General features: G+C 42.0%; 1 protein-coding gene across 6 annotated transcripts in view; it reads right to left on the reverse strand.

Annotated features, from left to right (window-relative positions):
- FAT1 (FAT atypical cadherin 1) overlaps positions 1–17,849 on the reverse strand; it is a 121,595-nt gene that overhangs the window by 13,171 nt on the left and 90,575 nt on the right. For all 6 annotated transcript variants that reach the window (XR_004347869.1, XM_032618474.1, XM_032618470.1 and 3 more), the window contains 11 exons: positions 13,669–17,736; positions 12,912–13,108; positions 10,259–10,412; positions 9,000–9,233; positions 7,547–7,936; positions 6,083–6,297; positions 5,686–5,823; positions 3,298–3,441; positions 2,569–2,766; positions 1,349–2,150; positions 1,073–1,204 (listed from right to left, as the gene is read on the reverse strand). Coding sequence is in view for 5 of the 6 variants with exons in the window: in XM_032618474.1 (XP_032474365.1) it covers positions 1,073–1,204; positions 1,349–2,150; positions 2,569–2,766; positions 3,298–3,441; positions 5,686–5,823; positions 6,083–6,297; positions 7,547–7,936; positions 9,000–9,233; positions 10,259–10,412; positions 12,912–13,108; positions 13,669–17,736 (6,672 nt within the window). In the remaining variant the exon portion in view is untranslated. The remainder of the gene's footprint in view (positions 1–1,072; positions 1,205–1,348; positions 2,151–2,568; positions 2,767–3,297; positions 3,442–5,685; positions 5,824–6,082; positions 6,298–7,546; positions 7,937–8,999; positions 9,234–10,258; positions 10,413–12,911; positions 13,109–13,668; positions 17,737–17,849) is intronic.

The following is a 17,849-nucleotide window of genomic DNA, read 5'->3' on the forward strand; positions in this document are numbered from 1 at the left end:
GGTGGTTTGGGAAACCTTCTCAAGCAAGACATAAAACAATTACCATTCTACAAAAATGATGAAAATAATATCAATCCAGAGATGAAAATTGTTTTGTAAAATTATGCAGAAGTGACAAAATAAAAATTAGACAAATCAAAAGATCAATAACATACAGACAGCGTTATGCAGATGTTTTCTGATCAAAATACACAAAGAGCTCCAGAGCTCCAGACATTAAAGATAAGAAACAGACAAATAATCCAGATAATCCCGCACATAACAGGAACGGGCCAGTCACAGAAGAGGAAGCGCTAACAGGCAATGAACAAATGAAAAGACTGCTTTCACAAGTAGCCAGGGAAATGGCAATTAAAATAATTAGATACCATTTCATGCTTATTAGATGGAGGGATTTGTTTTTTAATTGAAAACCTTCAAGATTAGCAAAAGAACGGGGAATGAGACCTTCACACATGACTGAAAGAAATAGGCACTGGCACAACTTCTGGGAAACTAACATAATGGTATATCTAAAAATTAAAAGTGTAGTTCACCTTTGACACAGGTAAGTCCCAGTTTTACAATCTGCTGTACAGAAATGAAAGCACCAATATGTAAGGATACACGTTTAAGGATTCTTCTTGTAACACAGGAGAACATAAAATGAATCTCTACACGTAAGCACCATGTTGAATAAATGATGGTACAGCCGTGCTACAAAATGCTGTACAACTATTAACAAGCATTAGGACTTGGCAAGATGCTCATAACAGAGGAAAAGAGGACTGTGTTAGATGTAATCACTCCTCAGTTTCTTTAAAAAAAAAAAAAGATGTGATAGGAAAAGGAAAATAAATCTGTACGTATGGGACTGTACGTTCATATGAGCTCTGATAAGAGAGGAAGAGCATCAAACTATTAACTCAGGAGGAGTTCAAGAGGAAGGAAAAGCTACTACTTTATTCGCCTCTATGTCTGACTTGTTATAATAAACATACTTTACAATACTTTTCAACTCCAACAAAGAAGAAAATAAACTCTGAAAGTTACTTTTTTAAATACAAGTACTCTTAATTATTGAACCTCTCACCTGGGCACTGGCCAAACTTGCCACCTGGACAGACGCAGCTGTATGTCTCCTCTCTGGGATCAGTGACACATTCAGATCCTTCAGGGCATGGACTGTCTTCACATCCATGATGGACAAGTGGGCATTTTCCCCCTTTGTTTAAAAAAAAAAAAAAAAAGGGCAGGGGGGAAAGCTAATTAATAGGAATTTCAAGAGAACAATCTTTAACGTATAGCCTTCAAAGGTCGTACATGAAATGACCTGCACTGCCTACTTCCACGTGCGTATGTGTGTTACCTGTGCAGAGACACACAGCTGTCCTACGGTGGCGCGGGGTCACAAAGCTCAGTCTGGCCGTACTATGCGTTGACATCGCACTTTCATCCACGGACACCTTTTCGTCGCAGAATCTCCAGGGGCAATCCAGCCCTGCACAAAGCTTCTGGAACACATCCAATATCCTCACACCACTGATCTCCTCAATATCCGTCACGGAAGAATTAATCTTGTGCAGAAGTTGTTTTGTTGAGACCTGGGTGCTACCTGATTTCTCTACAAAAAGCAAGATGTCCAGGTGCGGATGAGGCTCGGAGGGCTGCAAGCTAACGATCTGAATGTCACTCCTCCTCACGCCCAGGATGTTCCGCAAAGCTCGCTGGAAGTTGCGCCAATAGTCACCAACGAACTCTTCCGGGGTGAGGTTGCCAAAGCGGACGGCCACGGTCTGGTTCAACATCTCCTGCGTCACTTGTCTGATGTGCACCGTGACATCAGCTGCGGTGGTAAATTTCCCATCCGTTACGCTGACGTTGAGAAGGTACTGCCCTACGTCCAGCTTCTTGTGGGCTATCAGCTTGCCCCCCGTGCTGGAGACAGAGAAGAGGCTGCCCATTTGGGGATCGAGGCTGTAGGTTAACGTGTCATACACGTCTTGGTCCGTCGCGTGGATCTTCCCAATGACACCACCTGAGTACTCCTCTCCAAAAGCAGTAATGAAAATCTCTAGTGGCAAAATTGCAGGAGGATAGATGCTCTCTTCAATGACTCTAATGTCAATGTATGTCAAAGATGACAACTGAGGCTTTCCGTTATCTGCCACCTACGAGAAAAGGGGAAAAAAAAATCACCTTCATCTATGTCGTCGTTTACACCTTAATAGAAATATATTTACATTGTTCAAGTTCTAAAATATTACCAATTGTTAGATATTAGTTTTCCACATGAGAAGTATTATCAAGGGACAGGATAAATACTTCTTTCTAGCCCTTTCACTAATTTACGTTGAAATTTAGCTCTACCAACGTCTATGACAAAGTAACCAAATGAATAAATAAGCCCCCACGAAGTGCCATGGGATAAAAATGAAGGTCTGACTAAAAAACCAGAAAAAGACTATAATTCTAATTCAGTTTTGTCTTCTCATGCAATGTAAGCTGTTTACACAGGACAAGATAACCACCAAAGCAGCTCTTCTCCATATGAGTCCACAACAAAATCATAAAGACAGACTTCAATACCTTAATGTGCAGTAAGTAATGATCGTTCACTTTCCTATTTATGGCAGCTGCCGTCAGGAGGGCTCCCTGCTGGTTGACTTCAAATGCCCCCTCCTTGTTTCCACTCACAATGCTGAAGAAGAAGGGAGGGCCATTGTGGGAGGAGTCCCTGTCCGTCACTGCCAGCTGCAGCACGCTGAACCCCACGGGCTTATTTTCCTGCAAGAGTAAGAGAACCACACAACTTTCAACAAAACCCCGTATCATATGCACGTTTTCTATAATATGAAATTTACAGAAAAGAGAGACACTGCCGCTCCATTTGGAAGGAGGAGAGAGGAGGGGTGGTGGTGATGGGAAGGAGGGGGCTGGAGGGGAGGCGGCATGTGAGGAGAAAGGTGTGGGGGGAGTGAGGGAGGGGTGCCGGGAGGGGTGAGGGAGGGGAGGCGTTTGGAGGAGGAGTGGCAGGGAGGAGGGAGGGTAAGGGGCAAGGAGGAAACGCAAGGGCAGAAGGTAAGGTTAACAATCAAGCTAGTGAGAATATCTTAAAAATCAAAGCACAGGAAGAGATGACAGCATCTTGGAAATGCTCATCTTTTAGTATTGGTGGAGACCCCTGTAATGTCACTGTTCCCATTTTTCTCAAAAGTAGTCTTTGGAAAAGAAAGATTATTTCAAACGAACCACTGAGGCCAAAAAAGAGCTTATTTCAACAGGGGTGCGTTCAGTGAGGCTTGGGCCCAGGATCACCTGGATGATCAGGCTGTAGTTTCCCCTGGAGAAGATGGGAGCGTTGTCATTGACATCAGACACGTCTATGTTCACAGTGGTCGTGGTGACTCTGGGTGGACTGCCGTTGTCCGAGGCCTGCACGGTGAGCGTGTAACCCGAAATCTTTTCGGGGAAAAGATAAAGAGAATCATGTCCATTTCCACAAGGCCCAAGCGCAGGGTTCAGCCTGAAGCGTACTTCTGATTACTGGAGGGGTGGATCCGAGGGCCTGCCATTCCCCGTGTCCTGCAGGCGGGCAATTCCCTAGCTTACAAATAACTGATCTGAAAAATGTAATGTATCTGCTCGACAGAAAAAGTTACTAATAGGGATGAGAATCTCCAATGCTTCTCAGAAACGTACTTGTTCCGTTAAACTGTTCTAACTTTGAAAACCTGCAGATCTATTAACAGAAATTAAGACAGAAAAGTAATACAAATGATGAGAGAAAACATCACATATGTCGAAGGCTGTTGCTTTACTAGTGGCGGGGAAGGCAACTTTCCCTCCGGCCCCAGTGTGACTCTGAGCCAGAAGCAGGCAGACAGCAAGCTGCCTCCCACCCTCGAGGGCTCACTCGTTCTCAACACTCCGCTCACCCTCCCCGCATCCATGTCACTCTTGGATTGTAGTCAACTGTCTAAATCTCCCAAGATCCTCTCTTCGGGAACTTCCTACAAAAGAAGGTGAATTAAGTGAGGTGGTCTCTCTTCCAGGACAGTTTCTTTAAAGCTCTCTCTTCCAGAATAAGCAGAGAAGAGGCCAAGAAGCTGGCTAACCCCAGAGGACGTGCTGCAGAATGTCAGTCCTGAAAGATGCTCCAACAAAAAGAGGACGACGTAGCTTGGGAGACTCTCTTTTGCTATCTCACAATGGACATGAGTATACTAAAGGATCTGAGAAGTGTTTCAGTCAAAAATACTAAGTTCTGCCCAGCAGTACTGCAACCCTAAGCATAACAGTCATGCTTCCTAAACTCTGGGGAAGTCCCCGCTCAAAAATAACAGGTCAGAAAAGGAATGAAAGAATGGACTTTGATGAAATATCTCAGCACTATCTCCCCAAATTCCTCTAATCTTGGATTTACCCACTACTCTTCTGAAACTGCAGTCTTTATTATCATCGATGCCCTTCCAATTCCCCAAACCAAGGCTCTTTCACTTCTCCTTCACGTCATTACCTCTGAGGCAGCTCCCCTCCTGTCTGTGAGAGCACATGACTAAGTGGATGGATGGATGGATGGATGGACGGATGGATGAAGGGAGGGAGGGCTTGCCTCTCCTTATTCACTCACTTTTATCTCAATACCTCAGATCACTTCCATAATCATCTTCAGAGGCATGTGCCATATCTGTATTTCCAGCTTTCAAGTCTCTTAAGTTTGACTAAAATCTCTAAATACTGGCTGAATAATTTTACTTGAATATGCCACTTTCCACTACAAATCAGCATATTGAAAACCATGTTCAAGCACCTCTCCCAGTGCTGAGTTTACGCCCTGTGACCTCCTAGTCGCCTTTAATGGCACCACCCTGTCACAGCAAGACTGAAACGCATCGAGTCATCTACCACCTCTGCTTTCTCTGGAGGGCCACAGCTGAGCTCCGTGGACCCTAATTTTTCCTCTACAAAGTGTCCGCACTTGTCTCGTCATTCACTCGTCATTGCTACTTTCCCAGTTTGGGCTCTTGTTGTTTCATAACTGATTAACTGTCACTGTCCCTCCCACCTCTGGGATAACACTTAGACCTGCTGTAGGACTGGTCTTCAGCAACCACCTCCTGTGCTGTTACACCTGGGCTCACAGCATCGGTAACCACCTAATGCCTGCAGTGCCAGCCTGAACCTACGATCCTGGTTTTGTCTGTGGCCTGTCATCTGTTCCTAAAACTCTTCATCTATCTCTCCTCCCTCACCTGTTTGTACAATCACTCTACTCCAACACAACTGAACAGAATCACCTAAAGACACCCCACGTCTCTTCCTTCCTCCATCCTTGTTCCCCCGGTTCCTCACAGGGAATTCCCTCCTCTCAACACTATGGTTTCCTGAATCTCTGCTATTATTTAAAACCCAGCTTCTAGCTCCATGAAGCGTCTCAAAACACTGGTGCCAACAGTAACTTGGTCCTGAATACAAACTCTTATTATCCAAACTTCACATTACTATGAAACACATCACATATTCTGGAGATCTTCATACTACAACTGCTTTTCAAGTATTTATATCTTGCTTGTCACTTACTGAGAACAAGGCTGGTTCTACCCTTTTAACACTTCCCAAAATGTCAGCAGAGGCGAATACAAGGCACTTCCATCTACTGATCTGATAATCTGTAAACAATCTATGTCAGATTTTTCCACTTACTGTTTCCCGGTCTAGAAGTTTGGTCACTTTCACTTCTCCCCTGGCAGGGTCGATTGTAAATGGACTTCCTTGATTGCCGTCTATAATTGAATAGTGGATGTGGCTGTTTGAAGGTCCATCGGCATCATCTGCCATAACCTAGAAAATACCACACTCTGGTTTAGGAGACAGATGAGGGAGGGACAGAAGTCTACTAAGCAAATTTCTGATATCAACAGCTAGTTTGTGTTAAGGCAATCATTATAATAGAGTCAGTAACTAAAGAGGCTAGCAAAAGACATTTCCCTATCTTCAAATTATCAATATTTTCAAGTAAGGCCACTACAAAAACTGGATCAATCTCACCAAAAATTCTTGCAAAGACCCAGAAGAAGGCTGGAGGGGAAAAGGTACGCACTGTAATGACAGACTGTTCAAGAACAGCATCTTCACTGATCACCGCCGTGTAGGTGTCTTGGCTGAACACTGGGGTATTGTCATTGATGTCTGTTACATTGACGTTCACAGTTACAACATCACTCAGTGAAGGTGTGCCCCCATCAGTGGCTTCCACCGTCAGGTAATACTCATGAGAGCTTTCATAGTCCAGATTCTCAACGATAAATATGGCCCCTGAACAGAAAATCAAAATTACACATTCTCCTCCTATGACTAAAATTTTCAGTTCAATAGTTTACTTACCATTTACGTATGGTTTCTAATTTCTTAATTCAACAATTAAAACGTGAATTTGCCCATCCTTGGAACCTTATTTATTTCTCTTAATTACTTTCCTGATACTCTTTGTGATAGGTGAATTGCTTTCCTAGTCAGTACTCCTTATGTCTCCCTGCTATAAAAATGATAACATTTCTTATCTCTTTTTAATGATAGTTTACTACAGACTTTAATGAAATAGAAAACACAAAAATTCTGTTCTTTGGCTTTTCGTTTCCTTTTCCTTCTCATACTTTTTCTTTTACAGAAATGTACATCCTTTTAAAAAATCTCCAGAATAACTATTTATATCCTGTCATTTTTTTAAAATCCCTTTTTGATTTAATAATTCCTTTAACGTCTTTCCTTTTAACTTCCTTATAGTCTACCCTACATAAAGAGCCCTAAAAATAACAATTTTATGATATGTGCTAAAAATACATTTTAAAACAGCATCATCACACACCCTACCCTTCAGCTGAAAGCCACATACAATTAAATACAGTTGGAATGGGGCAATTTTTTACAGAGCAATTTACTTACAGCTATTTTAGATGACAGATTAACAAGACTACATAAAGTATTTATGCAGGCAGAGTCAACAGCGCCAATGACTTCTGACCTTGTTGGCGGTCACTCAGTAAGTGACTGGGTCCAAGTACTTTGATGGTTGTCTATAACTAGCGTAATGAAGAGATCAATTTAATGAATTATCAGATGTCCCCTACTGAAACTAAGATCAAAGAGGTCGAAACTGCTGTTTCACCTGGGAAGCTACTTCACATGAGATCCACGTGGGCCATAAAAAGGAGCCATTCTGCAAAATCTTCTACCATCTTCAATTCTTTACCTTTACTGATTTATGACACCTTATATCTTTACTAAATTACTAGAGTATGATGCTTTAATTTTCTATTTAAAGTTAATTTGCTTATAGTTATAATGGATAAGCCAGAAATGTATTTTATTATGTAGAACTATAGTTTAAAGTCTTCTAAACCACTCTAAATCCCACTTATGATAACAACACAAAGAAAACTTGGGTCTTCTCTTTTAGAGTATCTATTGACAATGTATGACCTGTTTTTGTACCAGGTGAAGTGCTGAGCAATCTAGCCTTTTTCTGCAGAATAAAGGGCTTCCTCTCCTTTGCATGGTAGGTTACCTGTTTTAGAATCTATGCTGAATTTCCCATGTTCGTTTCCACTTATTATCGAGTAGGTGATTTCTGCATTTGCTTCAATGTCCCTACTTGCTGCATACACTTGAAGAACTTCTGTTCCAATGAGAACATCCTCAGACACTGTAGCACCATATTCACGGTATTCAAACACGGGTGGGTTGTCATTTATATCCAAAATGGATACAACAACAGTGCCGGTAGCTGTCAACCTTCTTGGCAAACCATGATCTACAGCTTTCAAAGTTAGAGTGTATACTGCCTGTAGTTCTCTATCCAAAGGCTTTTCTAACTGAATGATTCCAGATAATTCATTAATGGAGAACTGTCCATCAGCAGAGTTAATCAGTGAGTAGGATACCTTCCGATTCAGTCCTGTCAAGACATGACATCATGTCAGAATGTTTTATTTCAAGAAACGTAAACAAATTATTTTTTTTTAAATCCAGCATACATATGAAAAAGGGAAAATGCCAATATACATTATTTTCAAATTCTTATGACTATGACCTTAAAAATGTAAACTTTAAAATGAGCAATTTGTTGAGTTAAAACAAATATAATTTCATAGTCATCTGGCTTTTTCAGACTATGTTATACAGGAACTTATGCTCTAACAGCCAGCAGATCTTTAAAAATAAAGCCTATTTGTTATTTAGCTTCAGTAACAAAAATTTATTTGAAAAGTAACATTTTTGGTATTCTTCTGATTCTTCAGTGTTAGAATGACTGCAGAAGTGATTTTTATTCTCTGCTATCAAAATGCTATGAATATATACCTTAGAGTCTTATTTTCTCTATAAAAAATTGGAAAGGTCTGTAAAACTATAAAAATATATCGTTTTCTTGTTATATTCCTATGATACTAAATCTCTTTGTCACTAATGCTTTATTCACAAAAAATAACACTTCACTAATTAATTCAATGGGACATAAAGATCAGTTTATCTCATCACTAAGCAGAATTTTAGGGGTACCACAGATACTTTACAACAGTAAGTTCACTGGGCACAATTTTGAGACTTCAAATATTCATTAAAAATGAGTTCATTGGGCTTCCCTGGTGGCGCGGTGGTTGAGAGTCTGCCTGCCAATGCAGGGGACATGGGTTCGTGCCCCGGTCTGGGAGGATCCCACATGCTGCAGAGCGGCTGGGCCCGTGAGCCATGGCTGCTGGGCCTGTGCTCCGCAACGGGAGAGGCCACAACAGTGAGAGGCCCGCGTATCGCAAAAAAAAAAAAGAGTTTATTATTCTGAAGATTTCATTCCATTTTTAATGCTAACACGATTTTTAACGGTAGCATGACAATGGTGAGTTATTCAACATGCATGAGGTAGGGGTCATCAGAGGGGTTGAATGTGGAACAGTGCTCTAAAATAGGCTCCTCCTCAGGTAACAGTGCATAGTTTGAAGGCAAAAGCATCACTTGGGCGATACCTGCATCCACATCCGTGGCCTGTACCCTTGTCAGGAGCGTGCCAGGCTCTGTGTTTTCAAACACGGTGATGGTGTAAGGATCAGCAGAGAATTGGGGGGCATTATCATTCACATCCTCTAACGTGAGCACAATATCAGCTTGACAGAATCTTCCCCCTCCATCCGTGGCTTTGACCAGAAGATTATAGGTTGCCTGGTCCTCGCGGTCAAGGGGGGCTAATGTTTTCAGTTCACCTAAAAACAAAAATAAAAGGGCTCACTTGAAATTTAAGATGTGACTGTAAGAGCACATCTTTCTTCCCCTTTTCTCTTACATTTAGAAAATCTGAATAACAGCCTTCCTTTGGAGAACAATTTTATTAGTGACAGAGTCAGCAGCTGTGGGAGCCCTCAGAGCTGGAGGGTTTCAAACCCTGCCAGGTGCTAGCTCTAAGCCTTAAAGATCTCCAGGTCAGGACCTCTCGCATTATATACTATGCCCAAAAGCAAAATAGCTGCCAATTTACCAAATTGAAAATATTTTTAAATTGACTCAAAAATTAGATTCACATGTTTATAATTAATTTGGGGGGAGCTTAATAGAAAACTGTTACTTGACCCCCAATTTTAACAAAATACAAATTGAAAGAGAAAGTCCTAGGTTTAAAGTAAAATACCACTCATCATTTTAATGAATACACTAAATTATAAATTTATGGTCACAAATTCAAGAAAACAAACTATATGTAAAATGGATAAAGCAGAAAGTTTGAGATATACTTTAACTTCTGAGTTTTTTTTTTAAAAAGGTGATATAAAAAAACATAAATTTTAGGGCTTCCCTGGTGGCGCAGTGGTTGAGAGTCCGCCTGCCGATGCAGGGGACACGGGTTCGTGCCCCAGTCCAGGAAGATACCATGTGCCACGGAGTGGCTGGGCCCGTGAGCCATGGCCGCTGAGCCTGTGCGTCTGGAGCCTGTGCTCCGCGACGGGAGAGGCCACAACAGTGAGAGGCCCGCATACCGCAAAAAAAAAAAAAAAAAAAAAAAAAACATAAATTTTAAATCCTCGGTTCAAGTAGGTGATTGTTGCTGTTTTTTGTCTCACCCCAATTTTACACATTGAATTGCTGTTTGCATTTCTAAAAGATGCCATTTTTGTAGCAGGAGAGTAAATTTTACAAGAACAAACTGTCATTTCAAATTTTCCGTGTGATCCAAAACCACCCACGCGTGACTTTGCTGGAACACAATTAGTTTTGCCCCAAACTCTACCTTTACCTGTGTCTGGATTTAGTTTGAATTTTTCTGCACCTGGACCAAATAATGTGTAAGTAATTTCGGCATTGGAACGGATATCTGCATCTGTAGCAGAGACCTGCATGATCAATTTCCCAGGAAAGGCATCTTCTGGAATCATGTCGGAATATAAAGTCTACAAAGATTTTAAACAATACTGTTAACATAAAACATTAAAAGGTAATATGACTGCCAAGGAAGTAACAGAAATCATTTAACTTTGGTCACAGAACACATGGGAAATGACTAAAACTAAAATCCAAGGAGCTTTCAAAACTATTTTTCTTACAAAACATTTAAAACAGAGAGGATTCATATAACAGTTAACAACCCCATACACTGAAAGAGTCTGACCTGACATTTAACCTACAGAATTCTGAATACTTTGTCTTTGATTTGGTTTCATATTTAATTTAATTTAAATTCTTATGAGAAAATACACGTAACACTCCATTTTTACCTAAAAACTAGAGAGAATACAAGCCTGATACATTACGTCTAATTTCCAACACAGGAATTTATTGTTTGCAATCACTGTTAAAACACCACCAAGTAACTGCATTTGCGAGAGAAGTGAGCCTCATGACACAGGAGAAAACAAAGGTTATCCAAGGCCACCTGGGAGGGGGCAAGTGATGCTCAAGCCAGGGCTCTCTTCTGCCCTGCTCCACCCCGTCTCTCTTCAAATCTGACCTGATTCTCAAACACAGTGAACGGTTGTTTTCCAGTTCCAAATATTTAGAAATCCATGTTGTAAACCAAAACGTAAGACAAACAGATAAGACGTTGTTAAATTTATTTTCTTAATATGAGCTCAATTTTAGGTGAACTATGACTCATGAAACAGGATATTTTGTAATACTGATGATTCCAAATGATCTAGTGTCCTAATTAATACCAAAGGTGAAAGGAAAAGTGTTGAAAAACAGCAAAACACACACATTTAGTTTCTATAAGATACATACACACGCACACACACACAGAATCCTCCTTCCATAAACCACTGTCACCAAAACCATGGATTGGAATGAACTCCTCACCCCTCAGAAGTCCCGCTCTCCCCCCAGCGGAATTATTCGTATCCATTTCCCAGAGAGCTCTGCCCCTCTGCCCGTCCAGCTACACACAGCTCATGCCCACTGCGGCGCTCTCCACCTCCCCGCCCCCTTCCAAGTCACCTGCTCCCTGACCCAGCCTTCCCTTTACCTACCACACTCTTCTTCCTACTTTTTACTCCCAACTTTCGTCACTGGCCAGATCTATCTCCTTGTTAACACACACCCTTTAATCTCCTGAAACCAGGCGTCCACCCACATCACCGCACTGGGATCACCATCTCCAAGCCAGTCACTGAACCCAATGGTCTGTTTCACTCAGTCCGCTTTTTGTCTCTGTCACACCTCTGCTGGCCATCCCGCCTCCTAAAAGTTCTCCCCTCCTTTGCTCTCAACTACACTGTGCTGGTATCTGCACTCTCTTCCTTCCGCCTTCTTTCTCTCTAGGGGGATACCTGTCTCTACTCTTTCCCTCCTTGCTATTATCCTCTCAAGCGAATGCAGTTAGCAGTTATCCACCCAAGCTGCCAAGTTCACACACCCACCCTCCATCTCGCTAACTCTAAACGACTATAAAAACACATTCAACTGAACGTCCCGTGATCTTAAACTGAACAAATCTGAAGTGGAATTCAGCATGCTTCCTCTAAAACCAATTCCCGCTCCAGGCTCATCTGTGGTCTTTCTCCCAAACACTCCTGTAGGAAACCTAAAGTCAACCTTGACTTAACTAACATGCTTGTCGCGATGTCATGGCCAGGCAGGACCAAGTACCACTGGTTTTCCCGTTACAGCATCTTTCATCCTTCCGTTCCCTGTGCCTCAGTCCACTGCCTGTTATCCCCACTTTCACACTTCCTCAGCTAAATGGAAACAATGCTACCAGACTCAGCTTCTCTCAGGAACTCCTGGAGTAACGCCATCTCCACCTTTCATGTAAGGAAGGATTCGTGGAGTCCCAGCTCCCTGGAACGCCCTCCATAGCCCCTCTCACCCAGTTTACCCTCCGGCCCCAATGCTCTTCCGTTTCCACTCTTGGTGATCTCATCACCACCTCCCAAAGGCTGAGCTTTTCCTCATCCTCCAGTTCTGGGGACAACTCCCGCCCTCACTGAGCAACCTCAGGTGGCGCAGCTCTTCCTTGGTGTGCATTTTGTCCTCATGTTAAACGGTGGGCTCCACAGGGGCAGAAGCCACACGCTTCACCTCTGGGTTCCTCTAGCGTGTACAAGAGCAAGGGCCCAAAATACGGTCTCTTGGTGCAGAACAGAGCTACCTCACCCCCAAATGAAGGGAATCTTTTCATGAAAACGTAACAGAGCAATGCTTATATACAACTGTAATCCTGTCAGCAATTCACAGTATTTTGAACTAGGTTTTTAAGCTATTTAGCATCCCCCAAAAGTAGTTCTGAAGCTAATCCAACTCTTGCCCCATTTAACCCTCACCTCGACTTAAACATTAAGAGATTACAACATGAAACACATCTGAATTACTCTACAGCACCACCTGACAGTCCTTCTGAAAGGTTTAAGAAAGAAATCTGAATTCATAATATATAGACTTAAAGAGTATCCTACCTTTTCACAAATGGGACTGTTGTCATTTGCATCAAGGACTTTGACTTCAACTATAGCTTTTGATGAGAAGGTCCCATCAGTTGCTGTGATAGTCAGAAGATAATTGTCCCTTTTTTCCCTATCTAGAGGTTTCTTCACATAGACCTTCCATTCATTCTGTATATTTTCAATAGCAAACTGCCCCAAAGGATCCCCTCCTATTAAATCAATGGAAGGAGATGACAGTCAAATTTGTTGAAATAAAAAAAGGAATAACAGGAGAAATAAATTGTACAAAAGATATATAATATTATGATTCAAAAGAATTAAGTTTTAAAGAAAGTAATTACACTTAAATTTATTAGCTTTCCCATTCACTAACCCCTCCCACCCCAAACCCTCAAAAAACCCAAAAAACAAAGAAAGCAGCACTAAAATGTGTATTTAAACACAGCATTAAGCCAAATAAAATTTCAAGACTATCAGTAAACATTTTAGCCTATACTGAAACTATAGATTTTTAAAATTATAATATCTTTTTTATACACTGTGTATAAAGATCAACAGAATGAATCATCAAAATCAGCCTAATGAAACAACTACTGGCTTTGCTCAGGCAAAGGACTTGAAACATAACTTAATAGATATTATTTCTACTTATTTTAGATATACTAAAATCGTCCCTTCAACTCTCAATTTCCATAAAATACATATCTCAGAATTTATACTTCTAATACAACTTAATTTTAAATTAAACCATTCACTTTAAACACGTTACCTGTTATGTAATATGTAACTTGTCTGTTGATCTCTTCAGAATCAGCATCCGTGGTACTCAGGATGGCAATTACGCCCCCTGGTGGATCATCTTCACTCACAGTCCCTTTATAAATCTCTGCTGTGAACCGTGGGGGACTATCGTTGACATCGGTGACAGTAACAACCACAATGGCTGTGGAGGAGAGCTGAACCTTTTCACCATGATCTGATGCAACCACCTTAATCTGATAACTGTCTCTCTCTTCGTGGTCAAGTTCCTTTAGGGTTGTAATCCATCCTGTTTCCATGTTAATGGTGAAAGATTCGATGACTTCTACACTTTGTGACTGATCTAGACTATACATAACTTGGCCATTGGTTCCTGAATCTAGATCAGACGCCCTGATCTGGATGACTCTGCTTCCCCCTGGCAGGTTTTCAACAGTAAATGCCTCATATGGACTAGACTCCAAGACAGGGCTGTTATCATTTGCATCTTTCACTTGGATACTAACATCTACAGAAGCCACCACCTCATAGTCATCGTGAGTGCACCTGGCAAGTACGGAAAACTGGTACCACTTAGTTGTCTCATGGTCCAGACCCTTCTCCAGTTTCAGTCTCCCACTCTGTCTGTCGATCACAAAGAACTCATCTCTGTTGCTCTCTGGAGTATTCCCTTTGACTAGGCTGTAAAGGACAGTCTCGCTATGCTCTGCTCGAATGAGATCTATTTCTGTTCCAATAGGAACGTCTTCCGAAACTGTATAGGTGTAAAATGGTTCTGAAAATCTTGGAAGCCGCATTTCTGGTGGAAGTACTTTAACATAGACGGGAACAACAGATTCTTTGGGTGGAGACCCATTATCCACAGCTCTGACAAAGAAAGTGAAGACCTCATTTTCTAAGCCAATTAAGCTTTCTTTTGTAGTTATTATGCCAGACAGTCTGTTAATTTCCAAATTCTCTTTAACGCCTTCAGAATCTGCTTCAATGGCATAGGTCATGTCGGCATTGGATCCCTCATCAGCGTCACTGGCAAGGACTTTGATGACTGACGTCCCTTTGGGAGCATTGGATCCAATATTCACCTCAAACTTGGTTGCTCGAAACTGTGGTGCATTATCGTTGTCATCTGTAAGGATGACGTTAATGGTGCAGAAAGCAACTTTTCCACCAGTGTCCTTGGCCATGAAACGAACTGGGATTACTTTTTCCACTGGGGTTTCTCGATCAAGTTTTTCTAAAGTAAAGATCTGTCCTCTCTCATTTGTGTAAAACCTGTCTTTGGCAAAGTCATTTACAATGTGGTAGGTAACGTGACCGTAAATACCCGAATCCCCATCAGTTGCTTTAACCTCGGTCACCAGGGTGTGCAAGGGAGCATTTTCAGCAAGCTCCACTTCATATTCGTTCTGAAGAAAAATGGGACTGTGCAAATTGCCTCCAATCACACTCACATGAACCTGAGCTGAACTCCTAAAAACTCCGTCAGACACAGAAACCTGAAGGGTGTACGATGGCTTCAGGGCATGCCGGCGCAGGTTTGAGAGAGTGATGATCCCCGTCCTGCTGTCAATGACAAAATTCTTATGATCGTTGCCAGACAGAATGGAATATTCCAACTTGTCTATGTCTGAACTGTCCTCATCATAGGCTTTTACACAGGTCACAAAATGCCCATGGGCAGCGTGCTCGCTAATTCTGGCTTCATATATCTGTTGGTCAAATAGTGGTGGGTGATCGTTGAGGTCGGTGACATCCACTGTGACAACCACATCGCTGCTCAGAGGAGGCATGCCGCCATCAACAGCCCTTACAAAAATCTTGTGCTGCTGGAACTGCTCAAAATCCAAAGTCCTAACCAGGGAAATGAGGCCAGTGCTGCTGTCTATGTGAAAATGATCATGACTCTTGCTGTGATTCCCAAACATATGGTATGAAATCCCTCTGTTTGGTTCTGAGTCAGAATCTGTTGCTCTGACTTGAACCACGGATGTGCCGATTACAGATGCCTCGGACAGGGTGGTGGCATAGGACTGCTGGGCAAACACGGGAGGGTTGTCATTGACGTCTTCCACGATTATGTCCACAAAGACCTCAGCGTGAGCACCGGTCAAGGAGTCAGTCGCTCGGATGCTCAGTTTATATGCTGGGTGGGACTCAAAGTCCAGAGGCGCTATGACATTGATAACTCCAGTGTTGAAGTTAATAGTAAACTGGCTGAAAGGATCACCGTCTGTGATGCTATAGAACACTTTCAAGCCCTCTGGACTGTTGGCTTGTACGTGGACAACGGGGCTGTGCATCTGGACGTTCTCTGGAATCTCGGCACTGTAGAAAGGCTTTTCAAACACAGGCATGGCTTTGTTCATAACGGTGATGGGAACCATGACTTCAGCCGAAAAAGCTGGGTTTCCTCCATCTTTTGCAACCACTGTGACAAGATATTCTTTATTTAAGGTGTCAGGTTCAAACTGTTTTTTCAGTGAAATTTCCCCTGAGGCTCCAATTTGGAAGTGTTCGTGGTGTTCCTTGAGGTAGTAGTGCACTTCCCCGTTCCTGCCGCCGTCTCTGTCGATGGCTGTCACATAGCGAATAACATGGCCCACGGCGGTATCCACTTTAACGACGGCGTAGTAAGGCAGGTTGACAAACACCGGTGCATTATCATTCTGGTCTTCGACGATGACCTTTACAATGACACGGGCCACCGCTGAAGGCTTGCGTTCTTGTGTCACTTCCACTACCACATTAAAGGTCTCCTGCTGTTCACGATCAAACGGTATGCCAGTGGTCGACAGAACTCCGGACGTGCGGCTGATTTTGAATCTGCGATCTGGGTTGAGGATGTGATAAAACAGGGGTTCGTTGATTGGATTCCCGATAGCAGTTATGACAGCTAATCTTCTGGCTTCAGTAGAATTCTCTTTCACTACCGCAGAGTAGAAATCTTGGGTAAACTTCAGCTGACTTTCTTTGCTTTCTTTCACGTTAATCTTCACAGAGGTTAAGCTTGCAAATCTGCCATCAGAGGCCCTGACAGTTAACTCATAGCGGCTCCTCAACTGAGTTGTGTTTTGTACAGTTATAGTACCAGTCTTGTGGTCCATTAAGAACTTCTCCCCGATGTTGCCTTCGGTGATGGAGTACATTAACTGTGACAATGCGCTTGAATCAGCATCTGTAGCATTTACTGTAATGACCTTGACTCCTTTGTATGTTGGCAACAAAAGAGATGCTTCATACAATGATGTGGAGAACACAGGAGGGCAGTCATTAATGTCAATAACATGGATAGTCACGTTGGCTGCATATTCAGCAAATAAACATGGTGTTCCCATGTCATGAACTTGTACAGTGAAGTGAAAAGTACTTGTCTGCTCATAGTCCAAACTTAGTACTGTGTGAATAGCACCAGTGCTGGAATCAACAGTAAAATATTTGTGTACAGCTGGCTCAACAATGTGATAAACAAGCAAAGCATTTGATTCTTTATCAGCATCAGTGGCTCGAATAACTAATGGGACATTCCTGTCTGTTAGGACCACACTGTGAATTGAAGCTGATTCGCTAATGAGCCCCGTATATTCTGCCTGCGTAAAAACTGGCAAGTTGTCATTTTCATCCTGCAGATGCACTAGAACGGTTGTATTCGTAGACAAACCAGCCATGTTAGTTCCTTGTATTGTCAATGTATAAATGGGCAAAGTTTCAAAATCCAAAGCTTTCTGAGTGATGATACTTCCAGAATGTGGATTAATATCAAAGGCATCAGCTATATTTCCATCTTTTATTTCATATACCACTGATGACTGACTATGGGCTGTAACCATTCCGACGAAACTCCCAATGCTGATAGTTTCACTAATTTCAACAGAATACTCTTTTGATGTAAACTTGGGAGAGGCGTTGTCAGCGATGGTGACAAAGATACACACAGAAGTGATTTCACTCATTGGTGGGTTGCCTTTATCTATAGCTTTTACCATTAAGTCATATTCCACTTGGTTACTTCGATCTAATTCTTTGGCAGTTTTTATAGAGCCCAAGATGGGATCAATTGTAAAAGAATTTCCAATGTTTCCTGGGAGGAGAGAAAAAAGAATGTTAGAGAAAAATACAAGGACCTATCAACATTCGAATGGAACTTGTTTTATTCAATTTGTCTCATTTTTTCGATTTGTTTCATTTTTATCT

This window comes from Phocoena sinus, chromosome 21, assembly GCF_008692025.1.
Source record: "Phocoena sinus isolate mPhoSin1 chromosome 21, mPhoSin1.pri, whole genome shotgun sequence".
In the NCBI taxonomy this organism is placed as follows: domain Eukaryota; kingdom Metazoa; phylum Chordata; class Mammalia; order Artiodactyla; family Phocoenidae; genus Phocoena; species Phocoena sinus.